Genomic DNA, 27,514 nt, shown 5'->3' on the forward strand with positions numbered 1-27,514 from the left:
CCGTCAGTGGAGGGGTGGGGGGGCGGGGTGGGGGGGCAGGGCTCCCTCACGGCCGTAAATCCACCGGCGTAATGGGTTTAATCTTAAAACGCCCTTCATTGTCCAGCAGTGAATCAGCGCTGCTGCCCAAAGAGAAAACAGGTGTTTGGCTCTCGTCTGTCAGCCGCGATGCGTTCAGGCGGCCTCAGATCTTTCAGTTTTCAGCCTGGCAGTGTGAGGAGCGGGCGGCTGCTGTGCGGCAGACCCCGCCGGCCACCGGGGGCAGTCATGAGGTCTCCGCCTGATCAGCTGTCCACCGTTTGCCGTGGTGGAGCGTTTCCCCCCCCCTGCAGGAGCCGCAGCTTCACTTTGACTATAAGCTAATCAGTGTGTGTTTGATCTGCGGCGTGCCGGGGGTCTGGACCGGCTCCCGGGGGTCTGCCCCGCCCGGGGGCAGAGCATCGTGCCCCCCACCGCCGTGCGAGGGAATGCTAATCTGCTGCAAAGCTCCTTATCCCCCCGCTCCGCGCTGCTACCTGGATGAATGGCTGCCTGTGTGGAGGGGGGGGGGGGGTCAGTCCTCCAGAGTTCACAGTACCTGAGAACTCTCCTCAGTGTGAAGCCAGTCTCTGTATCACTGTAATTTGACACCAGCTTCACTGTCCTGACTGCTCTTCAGCTAGCTTCAACCACGACCCATCCTTCTCTTATATTTCTGAAATAGTAATTTAGAATGCAGAGCTGTAATCATCGTGGAAGCGTCCAGACAGAAGCAGCAGTCGGAGCGAATCCCCGGCGTTCGGGACGCAGCGCCGGCAGTTCGGGCGGTGCATCGGCACGGCGGCGGCGGCGGCGGCGGCGGCGGCGGCGGCACGGCGCCTCATAAATAACTCACACCTTCCTTCAAAACCTCTGCTGCTGCACAAATTCACACCTCACCTGCAGCCATGAGATCAATGGAGCTGTCCTCCGGCTCTCCAAGCAGAAGGAATGCACTCGGCTGCGTGTGTGTGTGTGTGTGTGTGTGTGTGTGTGTGTGTGTGTGTGTGTGTGTTTCCTCCAGGTCTGCCTGTCTGCGTCGCTCTGAAATTACTCGGTAGATGTAGTGCCTGGTGCGTTGTGGAGGAGAACAGCGCGGGCCTCGGTCCATAAAGGCGCGGCGGCCATCGTTCAGCGTGCGTACGGCGGCGGTAAACAGCGGCTGATGAATGTCCGCGGCCGGCCGCCGTTTATCCGGGCAGAGAACATAAGTCACGTCTAATCAGCCGGGCCCCCGGCCACATTAATGCATAAGAAATCAGCTGGCGGTGAGCTATCGACCGGCGAGCCGCTCCACCCAGGAGCTCTGGAGGCGGCGTGACGGCGGCGCCGCCAAGGGAAGGGAACCAGCGGCGGGCGGGTCTGGTTCAAGGGCTCTGCAGCAGCAGCAGTCTGGAACAGACCTGTTCACACTGCAGTTCCCGATGCACTCATTTATACAAAGACACAGTTTCCTGTCGGTTGGCTTCAGGTTTTCACACTAAAACCCTGAAAGAAACAGTTATTTCATCTTCTGCTGTCAGACTGAAGAAGAATCGGTGAAACCCAGGACCGCGGCATTCACTCACATGGAAACCAGCTGAGTAATTCAAGTACAAACCAAACAGTCTGCGGCATCTTTCATGATTTTCTGTCATCAAAACAGATGATTTGATCAAATATAGAAGATAGAAGTGTTTTCATGGACAGAATCCTAATGTATTGTTATTTATTTCAAAAGATAAAATAATAGGAACACCGTCGTTAAAATAATGTGGTGAATTAGAAATGATGCTGAAGAGGCTGAGACTGTCGGACGTGTTTCTGTCTCATGGAGTGTTTTCCAGTGGGGAGTCTCTGCTGGTCCACCGGCTCTGCCCTGACCTCCGACCTGGCTCCTGCTCCCTCAGCGGGATTTGAACCTGTCACTCTCCCATCGCAGCTGCTCTGCCCACTGCACCACAGCACACAATGAACGGCTGAACTGCAGGAAGCAGTGAGAGTTCGTTAGCTTTTATGTAAAACAGAGGTGTGTGTGTGTGTGTGTGTGTGTGTGTGTGTGTGTGTGTGTGTGTGTGTGTGTGTGTAGCCTCCAGTGTGTTTTCAGTTCAGATTTATAAAGACATTTCCCTACGACCCGCCATGGTTTTTTTCTTCCGTTCTTTTTTTGGAATAGGAAAATAATCTGCTTCCTTTATCGCCTGACCCGCTCCGCCTGGCGTCCGTCAGCGGCGGCCATGCCTGTCGCTCCTGTCGGCGTCCGCTCCTCCCCCGGCCTCCTCCATCACTCTAATGGGGCGCTATCTCCTCGCCGCCGCCTCCCACGCCTGGCCCGACACGCCGCAGGACGTAACACATCATCAGGAGGAGGAGGAGGAGGAGGAGGAGGAGGAGGAGGAGGAGGAGGAGGAGGAGCCTCTGCTCGTCAGCTGACATGAAGCTGGTGTCAAATTACGTGCGTTTGGCTTCACGCCGGAATGCCGCCGTCTTTGTTCAGCTTTGACAGTGACGGTGCAGGTGTCAAATTACAGGTTGATGTTGAACCCAGTGTGCAAATAAAGACGTGTTTGATGAGTCGTGGCTGGCGAGACGGTGATGCTGGTGCTGAATTACCAGCACATGGCGCTGCGTACTGGGAGGCCAGCGGTTTGGATCCAGGAATTGAGAAAGAGAACATCTTCCTGGAAAGAAGATCTCTGCTGTTTAGCTCCATGCTTCTGGTCTCCTCTGCCGAACATGAAGCTCCGCCAGCTGATCGATCTTTTGCGATGTGCATACTGAGCTGTTGAAGTGAGGATAGCTTGGATGTGTGATATATGGTGCAACACTAGCTTTCATTAACACTACCTCAAATAACACATTCCGGTGAGCGTCGTCATCGTCTGCCGAAGCTTCGATGGAGCGTTTTCCTGCAGCCAGCTGGGAGACGAGTCGGTTTATCTGAGTGAGCTGCACGAAGCTGAAACAATAAACTGGCAGCTCTGAACACAGAATATAGAGGGCGAGTTCTGGAATCCAGTCTGTCAGCAAACGCATAGATTATCACAGCGAGCGGCGCGGAATGGTCCGTCCTGTTGTGGCTGTCAGCCACCGTGTCAGAGCTGCAACTAAACTGGACATAATTCAGGAATGCTAAGAAGCCCGGCTCGAGGGAAGAGGAAATACAGCCAGTCGATGGGAAAAACAGGGGTTTTTGTGTGTCTGCGCCAGATAAGCAGGCTTTGTTTTGCCGGGACGGCGTGATGGAGACGCAGGGCGCTCTGTTCTCAGGCTCCTCCACTCTCCCAGTATTAAAAAGAAAGAAAGGAGGAAAAGTGCTGACCGCAGCGCGTCCCCGCGCACGTCGCCCGAATCAAAGCGCCTGACCGCTGGAAGGAGGAAATTACAGATGCTGCGAGCGCAGCCCGGAATGCGAGCCTCGTTTCCTGAACCTCGGCCCTCTTCTCAGAGGACGGGCTAATTCCTCCGCCTGGTGAATAAGCCCGCCGTCTTCCCGCCGCCGAGCGTCTTGGAGCCGCCCCGTGTCAACACGAGGCCGGGCCGCTCTTTATCTGCCGCAGAAGAAGAAGCGGCTTACAGGAACGGGCCCGTTTCCAAACACTCACTCCACAAACACTCCATCCTTACAAATGCAATTACACGTCGGGCTCTCGCTGCTCTTGTCGAAGCTAATGGCTGAGAGGGGTTTTTTGTTCCAACATGTTTGTGCCTGCCGGTGAGGTGTCAGCGGCGGCGTGATCGGCGGCGGCTAACGGGCCGGCCCCGGCGCCGTAATTGCTTTGTGGATGCTGGAAAAGAAAGGCAGTGTTGCTGCAGGGAGAGTCGACAAAGAAGCTCTCACTCACTATCGTCCCATCTCTCTCCGAGTGGCTCTTTAGCATCTGCTGCCAGGAAGAGCCGCCGCCGCCGCCAGCAGCAGCGAGCGAGCTGTGTGTGTGAGGACAGCGTGGAACGTCTATGGTTGGCAGTACTGCAGAGACGTGGCGTCCGTTAGCAGTTAGCAGTTAGCAGCATCGCTCTGCTATGTGAGGCCGTGTTAATAGAAAGTTTCCCAAACCCAGGCTCCGAGCAGTACTCACTGCTGTCTGAGGGCGGGTTCACACCGACCGGGGCGGAGCCAGCACCCCTTTTGGGAAGTGTGAATTTGTAAATCAGCCTCCTCATAAAGAACTGAATCGTGTTCTCACCGTGGAACCAAAAGGGCATCAAACCAGACAGAAGCAAGTCGGGGTCCGGAAGGAAACGCGAAACGTGTTCCAAAATAAGCGATTTCAAAATAAAATCTGTGTCGTGTTTTTGCCTTAATATTCTATTTTTAACTTCTTCTGGCAGAATACAGAACAAACTCCGTGATGTCGTCATTATACGCTTTAGAAGAATGAACGGTTTTGTACTTCGTCACTGCAGGAAAGTCAAATGACTCCAAAATGGCTCAAAACAGCTCTGTGAGCGGAGCGGCTCTGTGTTGCCAGGTTGGGCGGGTTTCTGCCAAATCAAGCTTCTTTTTTGAACACGCCGGACGGGTTGATGATATGATTATGTGTTTATGAAGTGTTATTGTGGTATTATTATTGTACAAATACGGTTTTAACGTGCATTTTCAACCGAGATGGCGGGTTGGGCTGCTTTCTATTGAATTAAACGGGTTTCATGTTGTTTGTGGGGGATAGCCAGAGATCTGGCAACCTCCTCCAACGGACTGGGTGATTCTGTTCTGCAGACGGAAGGCAGCCTGAACGGTTGTTCTGTTGTACATGATTTTTCTGCAGGCCGTACATATTGACACTGGGCCAGGGCCCTTCACCTCTGGAGGCTTCACTCAGCAGATCAGCAGTTTGTGGAACCACAACACCTCCAGCCTCCCCTTCTTCCTCCGAGTCTCGGCCTGTCGTCCAGCAGCTTGTCTTCACCGTCACTGGCTCTCATGCTCTGAGTGGTCAGCCAGTAGCGGAGGAGTTCTTCTTATTGACGCTGGCTCTGACTCAGCGGATGATTGAGGTTTTCGTTGTTCTGGGTCTGGTGTGATACAGCAACACTGATTCAGCCTGTAATCGCTTTGACAGTCGGACTGTTTGTGTCTTTTGTGTTTGGGCTCTTCTGTTTGTCCTAAAGACTTTAATATTTTCTCTAGGTTCTCTGTGTTGGATGAGCGTTGGAGTTTTGGGAAGGTTCGAATGATCCTACAGAACCACTGAGCTGCAGTTTGTCCTTGTTTTAAAACTTTCTCTGTATGTCAACAAACCTTTGACATCTGGTTATAAAACTGATTTAAAGAGCAAAAAGAAGCAGCTGAACCCCGCGAAAGCTCCAGAAGAGTAAGTAAAGTTTTAACAAACTGGAATTATCCTTGAGAGAGGTGTTTAATATCTGAAGCTCGTCTTCCCGAATGCCCTGGGTCTCCGTCTCACGTGGGAGACGGTCCAAGTCTCTGTTGGGTTCCAGCTCCTCTCACGAACCCAGAGGCGAGCGCTGGTCTCATCGCCGGCTGCGGCGGGCCGAGAGCAGCCAGACCCGGACCGGGTTCCAGGGAGCGGACGCCGCAGTGCGTATCGGCGGGTTCAGGGCGGGCGGTGTTTACGCCCCAACACGCCGTCCTCCGCCTGCCGCTTGTGGAATACTCTGGCTCTGCCCTCGGCGCCGAGCGCTCGCCGCCTCCTCGTGCCTCTGTTTTCAATTACCGACTCACGAAAAGGTAAAGAGAGATGGAAGATAGAGGCACGTCGTCTTCCCTCCTGGAAACAGACCGAGCAGCGGTCGGGCTTCGCGGCGGGCCGATAAATGGAAGCTGACAGGGCTTTCATGTCGCTGAAACGGGGATACCCCGCCTCGGCCGCCTCGCCACCGGGATCTGGAAGTGTTAAAAAAACCCTGGACCTGTCACAAGAAGTGGTGGCACTGCATGGGAAAAAAAAGAAAAAATCAACAGGATAGAGAAGTGAAATACGGAACGCCAGTCAGAAAATCATTGCTTGCTTCCCGGCGCCTCATGAAAAATGTATTTCTGGTGTAATTTGTTAGTTTGTATGCAGAGCTATTCACAGAGGGATCGATTTCTCACACATTCCTCATTTTTTTCTCTTTAGAGGAAGTGGTGTGGCCCAGATTGCTGTTTTTCAGGCGGCTCCGCTGTGTTCTGCAGTCGGCGTGGATTAGCCCACTTCCAGCAGAAAATAGCCACGGCACTCCAAGACGAGCGTCACGCTTTAACCGCGGTTCACACGGGCTGCCGCGATGCCGCGGGAAGGCAGGCCGCGCATCCTGCAGTTCGTACAGCCTCCGACCCCATCCGCGTGGCCAATTAGCTTCTCTGCTTTTTGAGCTAACGTGGCGAAAATCAATGTTCAAACTAATTCTCCCTCATTCAGAGGTCTGCAGTGGAAAGAAAATGCAAATTACAAAGCATAAATATTTCTAATTGATTATCTGAACCATGCAAATACACATACAGTATTTATAAATTACAAAGACGTTTTGGGGAAATTTTGAATAAAAATACTGAATTCTGATTGATTTTTGCTATAATATATTAAAATGACACATCCGGAGCAGTGGCAGGATCAGCATTTTCAAACATGGAGGGTGGAACGATGGGAAGGCGTTCACCGCCATCATCTAATCACAGCAAAGAACTTCCAATAAAGAAGCTTTCCACCCGTTTAAGTTCCTTATTGGAGGCTTTATGGTGGCTGCTGGAGTAAATGAGAAAACTACGAAACTACAGAAATAAATAAAATTAAAGTTAGTAATTTATTGAAAAAGTGATAAATACACACCCTGCACATGCTGTAAATATGGTTTAACTTTAACTCCTGATTCAAGACAAACGATATTAAAATCCTGCGGCTGCATTCTGAACATCACTGCGAGAAACAAATGTCTCCTACTTCAGATTACAAATAGATTTGACAGCAAAAAACAAGATATTTGTAAAAAGCTACAAACTGGGAGGAAGTTTGTTGATTCAGCGTTGTGTTTGTCTCCGTTTGCAGACTTGAACGCTGAGAATCTCTTCATCCAGCAGCGAGAGTGATTTGTAAAGGAATGAAACGCTGGCTGAGGATGAGGAAGGCGAGCGGCGGTGAGGGCACGGCGGCCCTGACCGCCGCTCCTGATGAGTCCGGGCTTGTTTAGCTGCGGGGTCGAAGGTGAAACGGGGAGATGATCCATGTGCCGGCGCTTATCTCCCCGCCGGCTGATAAATGCCCGGCCTCCCTCGCTCACCGCGCTCGCCGTAAACAAGCCGGCCCGCGCCGCCGACCCGCCATTCATCACTGGAACACCGCCGGGCTGTTCTCCTCCGGGTCGGGGTTTATCCTCGGGGCGATCGCTACGACGCGACGGCGCGATGCAAATCCAGCTGTGCAGCTGAGACTGGTCCTCACAGGTTTAACGTGGCCTGGAGGCACCGGGTGAGCAGAACCCGGATCGGATCGGATCGGATCGGATCGGATCGGATCGGATGTTGAAGGTGCCAGACCTTGGAGCACTTGGACAGAACTCTGAACAGAACCAGTCTGTTTCCACTGGGCTTCACCGCGGCATGATGGGATTTAAGTTGCACTGTACAATAGTTGGATGTGTTTGTTTTGCGTTCTGCTTCAGGACTGAACATCACCCCAGAGTCTGCTCTCTGTTCGTCCCAGGATGATCCTGACCAATGAGCACACTGAGCTCTTTCCTCGTGTGTGTGTGTGTGTGTGTGTGTGTGTGTGTGTGTGTGTGTGTGTGTGTGTGTGTGTGTGTGTGTGTGTGTGTGTGTGCGTTCTCGTATTTCTATCCTTGTCGGGGCCAAATGTCCCCACAAGGATAGCAAAACGTGGAACGACGTGCCTTGTGGGGACCTTTTTCCGGTCCTAAGTAGGAGAAACAGTGTTTTCTTGACCATGTTGTTGTTACTGAAAAAAGTAAAAGTGCAAAAACATTTCTTTAGGGTTAGGCTGTGTTGTGGTGTGGGTTAGGGTTAGGGTAAGGGTCAGGGTTAGGGGCTAGACATGAATGGGAGTCAATGGACGGTCCCCACAAGGATAGAAATACAAGACTGTGCGTGTGTGTGTGTGTGTGTGTGTGTGTGTGTGTGTGAAGCTGCGTTCTGCAGCAGCACCAGCTGAGTGTGTTGTGCTTTAGAGTAGGATAGAGATGACACCACACACACACACACACACACACACACACACACACACACACACACACACACGCACACACACCGTGGTAGTGCTGATCCTGTGTTTCACGGCAGTGTGCTGTTGCCGGAGCGTTGCTGCTCCGTGGCGTCCGGTGGAGGTTGCTGCTGTGGCGGATCATGTACTGTGTTCGCTGCTGCCACGTGTGATTTACTCTGATGTAAAGTGGCGGCGCGGCGTTTCGCCCGCGCTCTGCGCCGCCGCCGCCGTCACGCCGGCCTCCAGGACAACATGTCATTAAAGTTTCACCTGCTTTACGTTGAGCGTCTGGCTGCGCCTCCGGCAGTGTGTCATTTAGCTCCGTCCTCTGTGTTTGACCGGCGTACCGTCGACGCCGCGCTCCGTAGCGCGCCCTGCAGTGACCCAACAACACTTTCATCGTGCTGCAGCCGCAGTCCGGCGCCGTCCGCTGTGCAACCACGCCACGGCCCTTACGTCAGGATCCTGCTGCTGATCTGATGACGACTCTCTTGCATCATGGAGAAAATAATTTCCAGTGTCATCAGAAGAGCTGGCGCCGTCTCGCTGATATTCTGTCAGGCAGGAGAGGCCTGCAGGTCTGCAGGAGTCACAGCTGAAACCCCTTTCAGCTGCTCCTGGACTCCTCGCTGCGCGCCACAGGAACAGGAGCCCGGTGATAAATTACAAGCAGTTGGTGCTGTGTCTCCGGTGGAACGGTGAAGTCGGCCTGGAGGGAGGGAGGCAGTGAGCGGCTGAGTGAAAACAGCAAGTTTCAGACGGAAAGGAGCAGAAGCAAGCAGCGGTGGTGAGCTGCTGGAGCTAGCTGGTTAGCATCAGTACCTACAGCTGGAGCTAGCTGGTTAGCATCAGGACCTACAGCAGGAGCTAGCTGGTTAGCATCAGGACCTACAGCTGGAGCTAGCTGGTTAGCATCAGGACCTACAGCTGGAGCTAGCAGGTTAGCATCAGTACCTACAGCTGGAGCTAGCTGGTTAGCATCAGTACCTACAGCTGGAGCTAGCAGGTTAGCATCAGTACCTACAGCTGGAGCTAGCTGGTTAGCATCAGTACCTACAGCTGGAGCTAGCTGGTTAGCATCAGGACCTACAGCAGGAGCTAGCTGGTTAGCATCAGGACCTACAGCTGGAGCTAGCTGGTTAGCATCAGGACCTACAGCTGGAGCTAGCAGGTTAGCATCAGTACCTACAGCTGGAGCTAGCTGGTTAGCATCAGTACCTACAGCTGGAGCTAGCAGGTTAGCATCAGTACCTACAGCTGGAACTAGCTGGTTAGCATCAGGACCTACAGCTGGAGCTAACTGGTTAGCATCAGCTCCTACAGCTGGAGCTAACTGGTTAGCATCAGCTCCTACAGCTGGAACTAGCTGGTTAGCATCAGGACCTACAGCTGGAGCTAGCCAGTTAGCATCAGTTCCTACAGCTGGAGCTAGCTGGTTAGCATCAGTTCCTACAGCTGGAGCTAGCTGGTTAGCATCGGTTCCTACAGCTGGAGCTAGCCGGTTAGCATCAGCTCCTACAGCTGGAGCTAGCTGGTTAGCATCGGTTCCTACAGCTGGAGCTAGCTGGTTAGCATCGGTACCTACAGCTGGAGCTAGCTGGTTAGCATCGGTTCCTACAGCTGGAGCTAGCTGGTTAGCATCGGTTCCTACAGCTGGAGCTAGCTGGTTAGCATCGGTTCCTACAGCTGGAGCTAGCTGGTTAGCATCGGTTCCTACAGCAGGACAGTCCAGTTTTAAATGAATATGCATTGAACCCTCACAGCGCAGCGCTCGGCTCGTACATGTCAGTGAACTCCTGCCCTGTTTAAAACGTCTCGGTCTGAAAGGTTTCTGCGGCCTTCATCCTGCTCTTTGAATTTGATGCTCAAACTGTTTCCACTGCTCCACCAGGGATCTGGACCTGGACTCCACTTTCTGTTCCTCTTACCGAAACGGTGTGAAATACACCGAAACATCATGAAAACCAGACTGAAAAAGTGCGGCTGTCTTTTGTAGTTTTGCGTCGGCGTGGTTGAGCTGCTGCTTTACGGACTCAGCGGAGCATGATGTCAACATGATGTGTGTGATTTGTGATTTTGTGGCTGAAGGCAGGCGTTCTGACCCGGTTTCTTCCTCTTCCTCCTCCTCTCCTCAGCTTGCGGCCGAGGCTTCTACAAGTCTTCCTCGCAGGACCTCCAGTGCTCCCGCTGCCCGGCGCACAGCTTCAACGACCGCGAGGGCTCGTGGCGCTGCGACTGCGAGGACGGCTACTACCGAGCGCTGTCCGACCCCCCGTCCGTGGCCTGCACAAGTAAGCCCCGCCCCCGGAACCGGGACCGGCTCCGGGTCCGAACCCGGACCGGATCCCCGCTGCAGTGTGTCGGCTCCGTTATGTTGCAGGCTGCCGTGTCTGTTCTCTGTCTTCTGCTGCTAATGATGAGAGGAGCAATTTGCCACTTCCCGTCTGAGAGATTGCAATTACAGTCGTCGTTGGCGGCGGCAGCGGCAAGGCGGCGGCCGGCGCTGCAACGAGCCCTGTGCGTCTTCATTTGTCCCGGCCGCCGGAGCTGCTGTGACAGCCACTGATGGCTTATTTACCCAGGCTGAGGAGGGGAGGAGGCTGCTACTGCCGCATCTCCTCTCAGACGTGTGTTTTCACGCCGTTGTGTGTTTCTTGGCCTTGAGCTGCTGTGTGGGAAGTGGAGCCGCCCAGCGGCGCTGCGCTCTCTCTGGAGGTAAACACAACCTCCGCACCTCATCTGTGTCTTCTCCCCGCTGATAATCTATGGAAGCACTGCCACGCCGTCCCCGTGCCCGTCCCCGTGCCCGTCCCTGTGCCCTCCCCCGTCCCCGTCCCCGTCCCCGTCCCTGTGCCCGTCCCCGTGCCTTCCACCACCCATTAGTAGTGGTGATGGTTTTATTTGAGGGAGAGTTGGCGCTCTGGATGGCGGCGTTCCCACTGGAGACGAGCAGGGAAATGTGCTGCCTGGTCCGCATCCTGAGCAGCTTTCCCCCCTGTGCGCTCAAAGTAGGCCAAGTCGAGTCTCTGATGTGTGTGTGTGTGTGTGTGTGTGTGTGTGTGTGTGTGTGTGTGTGTGTGTGTGTGTGTGTGACAGAGAGCGACTGCTGCTCAGATAATATGTAAATACAAGTTTACAGCGGTGCGTGGGCTTGTCTGTGTGTTGAATCAGGGTATCAGAAAGAGGATTTGGTTTGGATTTAATGTGAATTTACGGCCCGTTGAGCAACATCTCTAATTCAGCAGGCGTGTAGCCAGAGGTGAGCTCTTCTGCTCCGAAGCCGCACACTTTCACTTCCACACACACACACTTACACACACACTTACACACACACACACACCTTATCTTTAAATTAAAGTGTACTGCCAGGAGGAGAGAAAAAGCTTCAGGTATGCCAGAGGGTGGAAGCAAACAAAATATTGCTATTATAGCTGAGATGAAACAATAATTCATCTGTTAATGAGCTGCGGTGTCTCACCGTCAGTCATGTCTGTCTCTTTAGACCGGGAGGGACGAACAGGGCGTGTCTCAGAAAAACACCCCAGGCTTTAAACCTCCCAGCAGCTGAACACTGAGCTTCCAGTGTGGACTGCTTCAATCAGTGGTGTCCAAGCTGAGGTCCGGGACCCATCTGGGCGGCCGCCGGGGATCCGAGCAGAGTCTGCTGTGAGGTTCCAGTGGGTTCACTAATTAACCCTGGGCGTGGAGTTGATCCAGCCAGTCCCCTTACGGCCCAGGTGACCAGCCCTTCATCAGCAGGTGAACTCATCGTCTTCCACCTGTTGGGCTGACAGAATTACAACGGGAAAGAAACGGGAAAAGAAAAGCGTATTGGAGGTAGAATGGAAAACAAAGGGATGAACGGTGCAGAGATCAACTGGAACGTCGTGTGAACGGAGCTAAACCCTCATTTTCAGTGGTAATTGTTGTCTGGATGCTGGGATGGGCTGCAGGGATCTGAGCAGAAAACCAAATAAAAACACCAGTAGAGTGTGTGAGGCTAATTAGAGTCTGAAGCAGGTCTCCACTCTCAACGCTGCATGTCGACGCGGCGCTCCCTCCAGTGTTTGTTTTACCCTGCAGGTTCTTTGTTCTGCACCTTCCTATTGTTCCTCGGTGTTTTACAGAACATCCCATAATACGTCAGCCTTATTTTGGGACGAGCCGAAGCCTCCCGGGGGTTTCTGGCCTCTCCGGTGTCCTCAGAATAAACCTGCTGCCCTCAGCGTGAGCGCGGCCCGGCGTTCAGCTGCTCTCCGTCCTCGGCTTCGACGCCAGACAAGGACGTAACTCCGAGGCCCCGGACGGCGCCCGCCGAGCGCCGGGCTCCGGGCGGAGCGCGGAGCCAGCCGTACAGATCTTGTTCTGGAAGACAGGTCCATTACTCACTTCTCCAACCATCCTAATCGGATGTTAAGGCTTCACTCCGGCGGCGCTGGCATGCGGCGGCGAGGGGCGGCGGAAAGTTGCGTGCCGGCGTCCTCTGGCTGTTCCCTTCTGGGTAATCACCTTGGCCGAGCAGCGCGGTAATTACCCAAGTTGCCTAATGCACACTTTCCATTATTCATTTTCATTAACTTTGGGCCGACACTCCGTGACCCCATACCGTTATATGTAAATATGTATTTTTAACGCGTGCGGACGGCGTCGCCCTCCTCGCCGTTCGCCCGGCTCGTTTCTCGGTGCGGCCGATCCGAACGTGCGTTTCCTCGTTGGAGGCCGGATTAAGCCGCTGTGACCACCAGTCACTGTGATTTGCCGACTCCTGCCCTCCGAGCCCCGGCGCCGTCAGGAGAGAGCAGTAATTGAAAATGAATTCGCTCTGCCTGAATAAATAGCTTGATTGACAGGTTTTCTTAAAGCGGGTTTGTAGAGCTAGCATATCGCGGGCCTTAGCAGAACAGTGAGCTGGATCCCTGGCACACACAGATTAAGAACGTGTCCATGAGGATTTGAGAGAAAATGAGATGAAGATGTAATGTGGGGACATGAAAAAGCCGAATCCGGGCGGAATAAAGACGAGCAGAAGAAGTTCCTCCCAGAGTCATTGTGTGTTTGAGAGGAGGCGGATCGGGAGCTTTCGCTTTGTGAGGAAAGTTTGTCCGCGCCATTCGTATGCAAAGAAGATGCGCTATATTGGGGAGGTGGGGGGAACGGCGGGCTCTTCCGGAGGCGAGACACGGACCGGAGCTGTGGTCGACAGGCGGGGGAGTCCAGCATCAATCATGCAACAGCTGTGAGCGGCTCTGCCCAGAGCGGCGCCTGAAAGGGCCGATTGTGAGCAGGCGTGTCCTCCAGCGGCCCCCCGCTACCCCCCCACTACCCCCCCACCTCCACCACCACTCCAACTAAGCCTCCATGTGGGACAGCTGGAGACTCTCTCCGGAGGGTTCCAGCTGTACGATATATATCCTGAATCGTTATCGCGATATCGATAAACACAAAAGACCGATGAGCTGAGAAAAATGTTTGTCGTTAAAGTTCTGTCAGAATGACGAAGTCCCGTTTAATCAAAGGAACAATTAAATACATTTAAATAAATGAATAAAACAAAGAGCACAAAAAGCAAATACAAATGAAACAACAAGGCAAGTCCATTGCTCTCCTGTTCCTCGTTGCTTCTGGGCTTTAACAATGAAGAGTTTTAACATGAAAGAGAGGAACCCCTGCTGACACCCAGCGTCTGCATGATGATGCCCCCTCCATGCATCGTGAGCTTCATTAGCTTCCTATGCTACAACCACAGTCTCATGTTAGCTTTTTTTTCACCATTTCAAAGTTTGCGGGTGATGTAAACAGTCAGGGAGGTGAGGTTTTCTCGTGCTCTCACGAACACACACACTTGGTGTAGCGTGGCCAAACACACTGGCTCGTCTCCAGCCGGTGGAACTCAGCTGCAGCAGTCAGCAGTCCAGCTTCCAGCCTTCAGTCATACAGAAGAATCGTTTTTGACAATATCAAAGGGCACAAATGTTACAGTTAAAGCAAATAATAAAAGGGGCTTCTTTTCACAGTCAGAGTTAGAGATATATCTATATGCAAACTCGTCTTTTTGTCACAACATGCAGCAGAAACATTTCGGTTTCGGTTGGCTGTGAGGACAGAGTCCTCTTCAGGGGGAGCGTCAGCCCGGCCCTGACTTGCTTGGTCTTTCTGCTCGAGGAGATTCTCAGACTGCTCTTTGAGGATCCGAGAGACGAAACAGATGTTTTTCATCTTTCCATGAATGGCGTCTGGAAATGATCCGTCCCCGTCCTCGCCATGCACATTCAGATTCACTGCGAGTCCCCGCATGTCGTAATATCCTGCTAATGCAGCCGGCGGAGTCAGCAGGAGGAAGCAGAGTCCTGCGCCGCCTCGCTCTGCAGCTGAAATAGAGTTTTCAGCAACATATCCAATCCTGAAGCAGCGTAGCAGCGTGGAGGTATCACACGTCCTGGTCTTCAGCTGAGAGGAAGAGCTGCTCTCCTGATCCGGCTCGTCTCCCCTCACCAGCCACATCATTAGAGGCCGGGTCACGAGGTCACGACACACATTTGTAGAGTGAGGATTACCTCCTGGACCATTTGAATACTCCTCAGCCTTCCCACCCTCCCCGGCGCTCCCCAATTAGAGGCAGGCCGGCTAATAGGCGGTGCGGGGTTAAGTTGGCCCCCGGGTGCCTCTCCGGGCCGATAAGCGGCAGATTCCTCCTTTCTAAGCCAGGATTTACTCAGGTCTTACAACTCTGCGCAGAGTGCAGACGAGCTTTGAAACGCGAGCTGAAACAGCCCGGCGCTGCACGGCGCCTCCTGCTGGGTTCTGTGTCTCCACATGGTGAGAAATGTGTGTTTTACCGAGCCGACGGTCGGCCATGACGCCTCCTGCTGCATCATGGTGGTGGACATCCTGGGCTCCGTCTCCATCACTCCAGAAGGGCTTTTTTTCTGCTCTGTGAGCCTAAAGTGGGCCGGGAACCTGACGTTGAGACCCGCTCTTTCATATTCATGCTCCCTCCCCGGCTCGGTCACGGCGGCGGAGTGGAGTGATTGAGACGTCTCCGGCCGGGGGGCTCCGGCCGCTAATCCGTGAAATGAGACTTGACTGGGAGGAGGAGTGAGAGCAGAGAACATGAGCGATAAGGACGAGCAGAGCAACGGGCGCTTCAGCCGCCAGGCAGAGCGAGGGGGCGGGGCCACAGGTGGCGTCCGGGCACGGCGGCCCCGCATTCCACAGTCCAGGCAGAGCGCGGCAGCGAGCCGAGGCAGCGGAGGGCCGAGAGCCGGAGGAGCCCAGTGTTTACAGGACACCTTCAAAGGCCGGACGCAGTGTGTGTGTGTGTGTGTGTGTGTGTGTGTGTGTGTGTGTGTGTGTGTGTGTGTGTGTGTGTGTGTGTGTGTGTGTGTGTGTGTGTGTGTGTGTGTGTGTGTGTGTGTGTGTGTGTGTGTGTGTGTGTGACCTACATGCTGCAAAAAACACATTCAGCAGGGGTCAGTGAGATGGGGGACTGATGAGAGCGTTAAGACGAGATTCAGCTGCTGCAATATGTACAGCGGCCCTGGAGGGAAAACACACTAGACAAAGAAAGAGACACACACACACACATCTTTTTTTCCATTTTTTTTCTTGTCTTGTTTTGCTTTCTGATTTGTTGCTGTCCCTTAAAGGTGCATTAAGGAGTTTTTCAACTTTACAAATACTTATTTTCCACCATAAATATGTTACAGATATTCAATAATGTGTACAATGTGTCCTGACATATTCATTACAAGTACCGCTAACAGCGCTAAACTGTCACTTGAAAGTTGCAGTGCCGGTCTGGCAATTTCTATTTCTTGGGCAGAATTTGAGATGATGTGACGTAATGCACCTCCCGCTGGCCTGACTCACTCAGCTTTCGTTTTGTCCGCCATTCCTCCGCCAGATGCTTAGCGAGCAACAACTGAGCAGTACTGAGGATGGATCTTCCAGAAAGTAATACCCCTCTCCCACTGTAACTAGTGAGTCGACCCGTGTCTTCGACCCGCTAATGACCGGCTTTTAGACTCCTTTCCCACCGCCTGCAGACCCGGGTCTCACCTCCTGCTGGCGAGCCGCGCCGCTGCGTTTTCCCGCTCTGATAGTGTCCCACGTTGATGACATCATCAGCGCGACGAAGCACAACGAAAGTAAACAATTCAGCGGAAAACAGTCCCTGTTACCTGTAGACAAATCTCCTCTTCCCCACGGATCAGGAGAAGCTCTCTGGTCTTGCTATCCTGCCAATGCTGGGTCGTCTGGACGAAGGAAATCTCACGCTGTGTCCAGAAACAACAGCTAGCATGCTAACGTAGCCGCGCTGTGGTGACGTCATCATGTAAGTTCCCGGATGTGTCCCTCCCACTGAAAGCTGGTAGGAAGCTGACCTAGTAAACTCCCGGGTCGATTGCAGGGTCGAACGACCCGGGTCGAAATGCGGGTTAAACCCTTTACACTGCCATGAGGAGCCGGGTGTTAGCGGGTTTAAACCGGTTTTTTTGGCCAGTGGGAACGGGGTATGAGAACAGACCGGCTTCCAGCACTGCCACAGCTCCAGCACAGACCCCACCAGGCAAAACAAACTTAAAGGTTACTCCAGCGCTGCTAACAGAGCAGAGGAAGGAGTTCCCCTCTTCCGTGCACGTACATGGACGCAAGCCACAGGCACGAGTGTTTCACTAAGCTGTAGTTACACCCAAGGCCTGCAGGGACCGTTGTTTCACATAAAACGTGCAAACTCCTTAATGCACCTTTAAAGGCCACCGTAGATAAAGAATACTTAAGTTCAAGAGTACAATAAAGATGCTGGTGGGACAAGGGGGCTCTCTGGTGGGACTGGGAGCTCTCTGGTCCTCTCTGGTGGGACTGGGAGCTCTCTGGTCCTCTCTGGTGGGACTGGGAGCTCTCTGGTGGGACTGGGAGCTCTCTGGTGGGACTGGGAGCTCTCTGGTGGGACTGGGAGCTCTCTGGTCCTCTCTGGTGGGACTGGGAGCTCTCTGGTCCTCTCTGGTCCTCTCTGGTCCTCTCTGGTGGGACTGGGAGCTCTCTGGTCCTCTCTGGTGGGACTGGGAGCTCTCTGGAGTTGTTGGACATGGTGGTTGTCTGGTTGCTTTCTGCAGGTTGACGGTCTGATTCCTGATCTTGAGTCCTCCCTCAGCAGAACTTTGACCATCACGTGTCTTCAGCGCTGTGTGAGCATGAATACCGGCGTGTCCGTGTCCTGATCAGCATGGTGGGCCATGTGCAGTCCAAGGCTGAAGTATCTAAATAAAATCTTCAGATGGGGATTGATGAATTCATCAGTCATAAGTGACGTAAATCAGTTCCCTGCTGTATGGAAGTGTTGTTACTCTGCTGGCTGAACATCCTGCCTTCAAACCAGAATGTTGGCAGTCCGACGCCACATCCTGCCCTGGCCATGTGTCCTTAGGCAATAATGTAAACCCTTTAAGTAGTAAGAAATTGATATGGATACTGGTGTCAAACTATTGATTGATTATTGATTATTGATTGAGAGCCAAAGAAACGACCACCGATGAATATGGAAGTGAGTCGGTGCGGGAAGCGCAGAGCCACTGGACAGATTCTGAGCTACAGTGCCAACATGTCGCCCCATCCAGCCTCGTGCTCCCCCGGAGGGTGGAGGCAGAGCGGGTCTCCCCCTCAGACTGCAGCTCTTCCCTCTGATGCATGAACGGCCTGTTTGTTCAGTAAAGTGACAAATTTAATGAGAGGCGCGTCCCGCCCCGAAGTTTCCTCAAAGAACATCTGAGCGAGGACGGCAGTCCCAGAGTGCTAAATGCAGGTATTCTTAAAACATTCATAAACACAGAACAGCACTCCCATAATCTTTACTACTTCAGGGAGATTATTTATACCAACATCTGGGCCATAAAAGCCAACAGCCTGGAATGTGAAAGATGAAAGCGGCAATTTGTTATTCATTGTTTTACGAGACGGGCTAATCTCTCTGCCATTACGCCAACATTTACAGGCGACTTCTGGACCGGCGGAGCCGCCGCCGCCGAGCGTGGAGTGGAACTGGATATGGCACTTACGGGCCGGTGATAATCCCGGTTTAAATCTCCTCCGTAAATTCTGCAGGCGCGCTCCGCTCCGGAGTCTCGTTCAGTTGGATGTTAAGTTTCAGAGCGCCGCCGTCAACATGATGTACCGACCGGGCAGAGAGCCGGAGCCCGCCGCTCGCCGCCCGCCGCCCGGGGCCGAGCAGGCTGCGGGAAACAGGCGGCGCGTCCCCCGATTAGCATTTGTTTTCACCGTGCGGCCATCTCCAGCATTTTCTGTGGCAGCTGCACATTTTCTGCTGTTAGCAGTCACAGGATAAACAAAGCCTCCGCTCCATCTGCATGAATCACCGCCTGCACGAGCTCCGTGTAAAACAAACCTACGCCGCCGTGAGCGGCGAACCGCAGCAACCAGACTTACAGGCTGGTCCCAGGCTGTGACCGACCAACAAGTCCTGAGAGGAGAACGTTGACCCTCCGCCTGCTCGTCGGTCATTATTTAAACTGGTTTTAAAGACGAGTGCCTCTGCCTTCAGTCTGTTTCTGTGAAGAGATGGAAATGCTGCGGTTTAAATTCAGAGCCGTTCTCTCAGTCGGACATCATCCCTGTTGAGGGTGAATTGCAGGTAAAAGCTGGGCTTCAGGGATTTATTGAAGTATTGTTTTCTGCTATAAACTGATGAAAACAAAGCTGTCATACGGAGCTGGAGCTCCTCGGTCTGACCTTGTGTTGCCGGGCCGTTGCCTCTCTCTCACAGTACCTGGGCCGCCTCGCTCTGGATCGCACTGCTGCTTTAATTGAGTGTCAGTGTTTGGCTGAGCGCTGCAGTTGGCCCGTTCTCCCTGGGAGAACAGTGAGAGCACAGATCCAGGCGGCGCTCGGGCTTGGCTGTCACTTCCCTTGGCACCGCCGCGTTTTAATTCTGGCCTCTGCTGTGTCCGCCCCGTGACAGGACCTCCCTCGGCGCCGCAGAACCTGGTCTACAACATCAACCAGACCACCGTCGGCCTGGAGTGGAGCCCGCCGGCCGACACGGGCGGCCGCAACGACGTCAGCTACAGGGTCATCTGCCGGCGCTGCAGCTGGGAGCCCGAGGAGTGCGCCCCCTGCGGGCCCAACGTGGGCTACTCGCCCGCCCAGTCGGGATTAGTGGACACGTACGTGACCGTGGTGGACCTGCTGGCGCACGCCAACTACACCTTCGAGGTGGAGGCGGTCAACGGGGTGTCGGAGCTGAGCCGCACGCAGAGGCTGTTCGCCGCCGTCAGCATCGCCACGGGACAAGCAGGTAAGGACTTCACCCCGCTTCTGATTCCTAACGCTGCTCTGAGACGTCGGCTCTGGAGACGCAGGGTGGAAACCTTGTTTTGTGTGTGTGTGTGTGTGTGTGTGTGTGTGTGTGTGTGTGTGTGTGGGAGGAAACACTGAGCTGAAGCTGAATCACCATCCACCAACACGTTTCCATGCAGTTCTCTGGTTTACTCAGTGGAGAGTAAGAGACGCTGCTTTCCTGGGAATTGAACCCTGGCTTTTGTTTCCGGCCTGCTGGACTCGGGGTCACGCTGGTTTGACCTCTGCACTCTGCTGCAGATGTTAGTGGAAGCTTTGAGTTAAATTAGTCAGTTTTACCTGTAGTGACGCTAATGCTAATGCTAATGCTAATGCTGGGCGAGCCTCTCTGTGATGGGTACCTGGACTGAACTCCTCCTCTGCTCTGGTGGGACTTGCTTTTTGGAGCGTTGGAATCCTGTATTGCCGGCTGTGTTGTTTCTGAATTTTCCTTTAGCAGAATTCATGGCCAGGTCATTTATCGGAGTTCAGTCTTCTTCAGAACATACTTTGTTGTGATAAACAGTAGAAGTGTGTGCTTCCTTCCTGTGGTTCTGTCTGGTTTCCGTCAGACGGCGTCTCACATCAGGGCTGGACCGACTGACACTCTAATATTGAAACCACTCATAAGCAAACTGCAGTAATGAACCGCCGTTAACATAATGGCTGCAGCGCGATGCGATCCGTAATATTTCCAGTATGCATAACGCTCAGATTAATTTAATGTGTGTATCGGCACTGCAGTGAGGAGCGGTGCTAGCGTAGCGGTGATTCAGACTCCCAGCGGTACCCGAGGAGCTGCGTCTCCGGGGGAATCTGCCCTAATTAAAACGCCGTGTTTTGAGTTGACAAACTCTAAATCCTTTTTCTTAATTATTTCTATGGATTCTCACTACAAGATTCCTCTTTCATGCTCGAGTGTCCGTGAAACGGAGCAAGCGGCATCGTTTACCGTGATAGATCGGCGTAATCAGGGCGTTGGGGGCATCAGGAGCATCAGAGGACTGAAGACTGTGTCCATCGTTTGCTTCCACGTTACATAAGCTACCTGTTGTTGGGAGATTTGAAGAAAAGCCCCTGAAATACTATTAAGAGCATAATGAAGGACTAAAAACGTCTTTAGAAAGCCAAACTAATCAAATTCCTTGGGGGTTAGCGGCTCTCGCAGGCGAGGCGACCCTCTCCATCTGTTCAATAGCAGGACAGCAGGAGAGAATAATGCCTTTACCATGAAGGCTGGAATTACACAGCGCTGCGGTGAATGGAATAAATTAAATGTGCAGTGAAGGGAAGTCAGCGGCGCTTTGATGTGTTTTCTTTGTATGCACACATGTAGATATGAGAGGTTTAAAGAGGTCGGCGTGAATTCAGCGGCGGCCTCACCTCCGCCTCTCTGGGACAGCGAATGGGAGCGCTGAACAAAGAGCGAGGACGGAACGTGTTGCTACGCGGCTTTTCAGAAGCTTCACTTGATTGTCGCCTGTCATGAGAAGAGCATTTAAGTGGCAGAAGAAAAACTTCTTCCAGAAATATCCTTGACTCAACACTCATGAATGTGGTTAGTTAAGTTTTCATGACTGGGTGTCGTCATGCGGAGTTGTCCCTCCTAAACAGTCTCTTTAAAAAAAGCCTTGTGGTTTGGGTCAGAGAGAAAGGCCTGTCCTCGTAGTTGAAGGAATAAGGAAATGAGCCACGGCGCTCAGAACCAGTCGCGGCGTTTCTCCGTCTTCATGAAGATGGACTGTTGAGTTGACCTTTTTCCCTTGGACCTGTTGTCCTCACCGATATCTGATTAGAGAAAACATTCCAGGGAAGACAGACGCTGGTGGACACCGCAGTATTAGGCAGTGAGCCGTCCATCCGTCTTCTGGACTTTCACAAGACGGCCTAGAAATCTGCGGCCGGCTCGCCCAAAATATCTATATCGAGCTCTCTCACCTTATCACTGACTAATTTTAGTGAAAACCATCTTTTTCCACAAAAATTACCAACAAAATCCATGGTTTTTCCTTTGCTTCCGGTTTTCGATATTTCCTTTATAACGAGCAATATGATTGGTCGAGAGAGGATTGGGTTTCCGAGGTCGAAGCGTTCTGCGTTGTAGGTGAAGGGGATGTTGTGATGAGCGCTGCTTGTCTCTCGTCCTCTGCGGACATTATCTCGGCGCCGCCGGCCTCATTGTCCTGCTCACTGGAGCCTCGCCGTGTCCGGCGCTCCCTGCGCTATCGGGTAATGGTTCAATGCTTTGTAATTGGAACGTCGGCGCTTCCTAAAACAATCGGGCCTTCCCGGGCGAGCGTGCAGGACCACTCATTAGAGAATGACTGCATTATTAAGGCCTTCATGGCTCATCATTCAGAATTGATTAACCTTTGCGTGGAGAGGCGCTGGAGGCCCGAAGTGCTGAAAGAACCTTAAAGAAGTGAAGCCCTCGCCTCCATGCCTCCCATATCCACCTGCTGAATGATAATCAGCGTGAGCAGAGGCTCGGAGCGAGCGAGCGGCGTGTGAATGCAGATGGTGATCCATCTGATGAGGAATTCACACCTCCCCTAATTATACCAAAGGAAATGTCTGGAGCGAGGCTGGAGCTGCAGAAGCTGCTGCTGAGTGCTTATTGTTCCCAGAAACCTAATTACCTCTCAGCTCTGTCTTAAATGAGTTTAAGTAGAGGCTGTAAGTTCCTGAGCCTGATTCCTCCAGCTCTGTCCTCGCCGGAGCTGAATGGGAATTTGTGGCGTTGAGGATTTTTCTTCTCCGCCGTCTTCGCTGGAAGTTAAGAGTGTGTTTCAATCAGCACTCCATTGTGAGTGGATAGCGCCGCAGAGCCGGCCCCGGAGGCCCTCCTCGCCTCGGCTTTCCTCCAGCGCACTTGTAAACAAGGCCTTTTGTTCTTCCAGCACACTCGTGAGTGGGCACTGCTCACAGAATTACCATTAATATTTATTCAAGCGGCAGTTCACATCTCCGAGCCAGAAAAATCACTGTGGAGAAGGGCGCAGACGCAGGATTGGAAGCTGGTTGTGGGAAAGGCTACAGGACCTGTTTGTGCGCGCACGGCGCGGGCGCACACTCGGCTGGAGACCAGAGCGGCGAAACGGGCTGCAGGTGCAATCAGCCGGAGGTATAAACAACACATTGAGTGGAAGGAAGAGCCTGTGGAAATTGATTTTAATGTTGACTGGCTGCGTCGGCCAGCAGCGCAGCGCCTGCTACCCTCCGATAGCAACTCTCACAATAGTGGAGCTGTGCTCCGACGCACTCGCAGGCTCCACGGGCCGGCCGGAGCACACGGAACACAGGCCGTGACTCCCTGCATTATTTAAAATCGGGTTAGTCTGGCTAGAAATGTTGCAGAATGCCAAATAATGTCCACGGGCGCCGCTCCACGGCATCTGATAAGACACACTTCCCATTCTCCAGCGTTTGTTTGGAAAGACGTCCTCATCAGTCGGTTTTAGTGGTACTGGTGTTCCAGCCTAATAATGTGGGAACAGAGTACCTTCACTTAAAGAGTGCATACTGTCCCGTCCTCTGTAGGGAAACAAGCAGAAGTGGGGCTAACGGAGTTTAGGTAGACTCGGTATAGGTTGCTGGGAAGTATCTGAGAGGATGAACTGGATAACGTCATCTGGTAGAAACCTGTCTCTTTCCCCAGTGCTGTAGAGTTTTTATACCTTCTCTAAGTCATTGTGGGTTATTGGCTGGTAAAAATACCGCCGCTCTAACCTCATGAGTGCCATGTTGTAAAAGCTCTGAAGGCTCCGCCACATAAAGTGCGCCATAAAAGCATCCAGTGTGCCGTCTGATTACATCTCTCAGTCCGCCGTGTCGGCTGGAAGGCAGCCGGAGTACAACACAGCGCCGTCTCTTCTTCCCGGGCCTGGACCGGCGCGACGGACCCGGCCCGGGTGACCTGCGCCCACACAGCGGCACTTTCTTCACCACAAACAACGGCAGCTTTCACATGACGAGGCGTCGGACGGTGACGGACGCCTGAAAAGGGGCCGTAGCTGCACGGACAGACCTTCAGACCGCGGAGTGCCTTTGCTGTTCACGCCACCGTCTGAAACATCAGATAAGACCCGGTATCCTCCGTCTCAATCGGGCTCTTGGAAGTCTCCGCACTTGACTTTATCGTCTGTGTTTATTTTTAGCCTTTCGTTCGCCTCGTTTGTTTTGCAACGCCGTGAGAATGTAACACCGTGTTTTAGTCTCTCCCCCTCAAGTACAAACCTACTTAAAGGCTGAAAGAGAACAACAGGCTGCTCCCTTCAGTGCAGCGGGGGGGGGGGGGGGGGGGGGGGGGGGGGGGGGGGGGGGGGGGGGGGGGGGATGTCAGCTAAGCATTTCACTTTGATCTGAAAAGCCTCTCTGCCTTTTGTATGGCGTGAGAAGCAGATCTTCCCTTCTCCCATTCGGGGCTGAGAACCGTCTCGGGTCTGACCGCTGGTCGCTACTACAGGGATGATTATGATATTAAAAATGAAGGGGTCGAGCCGATCGCCGCCGCTCCGAGGTAACCTACACCTTATCGACACTCGATCAGCACTAAGTGGATATTGTCCACTGCATTTGTGAACGTAACACTTGGGGAACAATGAGTCCATGATTTGTCCGTTTCTGTGTTCTGATCTGCCCTGGTGGCCTGAAACAGAGGGATGGATTGATACCACCCCCCCCCCCCCCCCCCCCCCCCCCCCCCCCCCCCCACGCTGCCAGCCAGTGCGTTTCTCCTTAAGCGGATCCTCCGTCGGAGCATTTGTCCCCGGTTTTACGTTACCTGAGAGCCCATTCTCTGCCCCCCCCCCGACCCCGCATGCTCGCTGTAATTTGATGAGCGCCCGGGCAAAGCAGGGAGGTCAACAGCTGCAGTAAAGACAGGAGAGAGAGAGAGAGAGAGAGAGTGGTCGGTGGTCTCCCAGCACTTGACCTGTAGCGTTCTGTAAACGCCTCCTGATTCGTCTGTCACCCAATCCGTCAGCAATGAATAATTTTCATGGAAGGTGCACTTTAATTACTTTCCCATTTAAATGGCATTATCGTGGCCTATCTAGGTAATTAATCTCACCAAGTATCCTGTTTCAGCCTTTTATTGCTGGCAGACGAGCTCCCAAATCCCCCCCCGAATCCGCCGTGGTTGAATGAGGGAGCTGGCGTGGCCTCTTTCCCCGGCGTCTTTTCTCTGGGAGCGGCCAGCTGCTCGACGGCACGGCGGACGATCCGGGGCAGGCCGGAAGGGGCCTGGCCGACGGGCAGCGTCTCGGGCTTTTCAACAAACGGGAGCCGATCCAGAGCCTGATCGGCCCAGCCGGTCTGTTTGGACTGGAGAGTGAGGGCTTCCTCCGGGCGGTCAGGGCTGCTGGATCAACTCTGCTCATGGATCCAGCACTTCAGCGGTTACTTATTGGTTTTTGTTCGTAACATTTAAAAAAAAAAAATATATATATATATATATATATATATAAAAGATCATTCAAGCCATTTTTGGAAGAAATCACCACTATTGAGACATGGTGTCGTACATCATCATTGGTTCCAGGCTGCAGCAAGAATAGAGAGGTTTACTTTGAAAGTGTACGTCTAAATATCCATTAGTCTGCTTTGACTTTATTTTGAAAAAAGCTTCACTTCCTTCAGTGCTTGTTAGGGTTTTTAGAAAACTCTGGTTCTCGTTTCGTCTCAGGACTCGGTACCTATTGATACTTTCTAGAAACTCCTCATGAGGACCGCTAGCATAGCGCCTCCTCAGGCGCTATGCTAGCAGACACTGGGTGAAACACTTCCTGTAAACTATTCCAGTCGTCACGCCCACCATCGCAACAGTCACAATGATCCATTTCCATGTTTGAAATATTCAAACTATAAAAATGACCAAAAAATGCAGGTACGTCCTGATTGTAGCTCAGTGTGGAATAAACTGTGGATAAATTCTCTGTTGTGATGAATCATTTTCAACAAAGGTTCGTGAACAGGTTGACAGTCTGCGATTAAATACCGCGTCACATTTTATCACCTTTTCTAGATCAAAGCTGCTCTCGGCGGGATTTTCTCCAAATGTTCAGTAACTTGAGACGGCTTCTTTTGGCACGCCGGCTGTGTTGTCTGACGGCGCCAGACGGCACATTTCAGGCGCCCGGTTTGAATCCCGACGCGCCCAGAGAGCAGCGCAGCTCAGCCTGATGTGCTGCAAGAACCACATGAAAGCAAAGCTAATGCTAGCAGTGCTAACAGGTGAGGCAGTGCGTCGCAGCAGCGGCTCGTTCTGAGCCCCCCCCCCGTGGACCGCCGTTGTTATCTGCACGGCTGTGTTATCGGCGTCCTCTCGGACTGCGGCGGCATGAATCGGGGAGCGTGGGATGAGGTTCGGGCTGCGCGGCGCTCCGGAGACGCTGCGGCGTTCAGATGTTTGCGGCCTCAGCTGGGAATATGTGGAAGTTGAAAACGGGGAGCGCTGGTGCGGGGGGGGGGGGGGGCTCGTCCTATAGGCTGCGCACCCCCCCGAAGCAGACACCGCTTTAATAATTCAGACCTCGCAAGGCAGCAGAACCAAACCCAGCCAGCCCCGTTGCCTCCTCCTTCCTGTCGGTCTGCGGTTGCCCTCCTGCAGAGGTTACAGCGGCTCGCCACGTCGCCATGACGACCCCCTCTCACTCCTCCCCTCAACACGTCGAGCTGTGTGATAGTTTGAGATTTCCCGGACGCTGGCCGCCTGTCCGGTGTCTTCAAGCACGAGGCGGAGCGGCTAATCCCCTCCGCCGCCGCCGCCACAACAGAGAGGAATTCCTGTTAATATGCAAAGTGGTCAAAGACGATGCCGATCCGGCTGCCGGCTGAAGCGAGGCGCTCCGAGGAGACGGCGGCCGGCGCGAAGCCCAGCAAGCCGTTGATTTCGTGCCACGTTCCGGCGCGGCCGCCGCTCCTGGGTCTGCGGTGGAGAAGCAGCTGTTTTTAGCTCGGCTGACGTGACTCACCGCTGCCCTCGCCAGCCCTTCCCTCGTCGCTGTGCTGCCGTGCAGCGGACGGCTCCGCGCTGAAGGCTCTTTCAACTTTTACACTTTAATAAGGGAACACTCAGGACCGATGGGTTCAGCGCTGCTCTTTCCATTCCTGGCTCCTTTACAGGTTTATTTCTTTAAAATAGATTCAAATCGAGATGTTTTGAGAAAGTCTCAAGGCTTTTCTGCAGTTGTTGGATTTTAATGATGGTGAAAGTTGAAAACATGTTGATCCCATCTTGGTCTGCTCACCTGCTCCACTGTTCATCTGTTAGTCCGCTGCTTAATCAACCATAATATGATAAATACTAAACTTACTAGTTTTCTTTTCAATCAAGCGTCTCACGTGGAGGTCTGACTCTGGACTTAAATCCTGGTGAAACGGCTGAAAAGTCATTTTGAATCATGATAAAAATCCAGATTTTTTTATTGAAAACAATGTGATCAGATATTGTTGCCATATCAACTCCGTTTTCCACACAGCAGAACAAATCAAACTTGTGTGAGTAAAAGTGCAGCTCACAGACCGTGCTTTTATTTTGAAACCCAGTCCCACTTATTAAGTCTCTCAGCGAGCGCCGCTAATTACGGCGGTCGGTCTGCGGGGCAGCTGAAGCGTGGGACAAATAACTGCGCGACCTGAGAACAAAGGAGCTGCTGGTGAGAAGACATATTTATCTGAGCTGCGAAGGACTCGCAGCACGCCGCCTGCTCACTGCGCTCATTGTTTCAGCGCCGCCGCCGCCGCCACGGCGCACCTGACCTGCCTGTACGCAGGTCTGCATTTCCACTCAGTTCAGTGTGAGCAACGCTCACTTCCTGCAGTAACTCAATAACACACCACACACACACACACACACACACACACACACACACACACACACACACACACACACACACACACACACTGCAACGACACACACACAGGAAACGAGTTAAAAATATTCAGGCTGTAGATGAAAAAGCTTCATCTGGTTGATTTTAAATAATTTAATTTATTTATTATAA

General features: G+C 53.0%; 1 protein-coding gene across 1 annotated transcript in view; it reads left to right on the forward strand.

Annotated features, from left to right (window-relative positions):
- LOC115401520 (ephrin type-A receptor 7-like) overlaps positions 1–22,817 on the forward strand; it is a 30,695-nt gene extending 7,878 nt beyond the window's left edge. The window contains exons 4-6 of the mRNA XM_030109770.1: positions 10,292–10,447; positions 19,132–19,512; positions 22,777–22,817. Coding sequence (XP_029965630.1) covers positions 10,292–10,447; positions 19,132–19,512; positions 22,777–22,817 — 578 coding nt within the window. The remainder of the gene's footprint in view (positions 1–10,291; positions 10,448–19,131; positions 19,513–22,776) is intronic.
- The last annotated feature ends 4,697 nt before the right edge of the window (positions 22,818–27,514 follow it).

This window comes from Salarias fasciatus, chromosome 15 (genome assembly GCF_902148845.1).
Source record: "Salarias fasciatus chromosome 15, fSalaFa1.1, whole genome shotgun sequence".
In the NCBI taxonomy this organism is placed as follows: Eukaryota; Metazoa; Chordata; class Actinopteri; order Blenniiformes; family Blenniidae; genus Salarias; species Salarias fasciatus.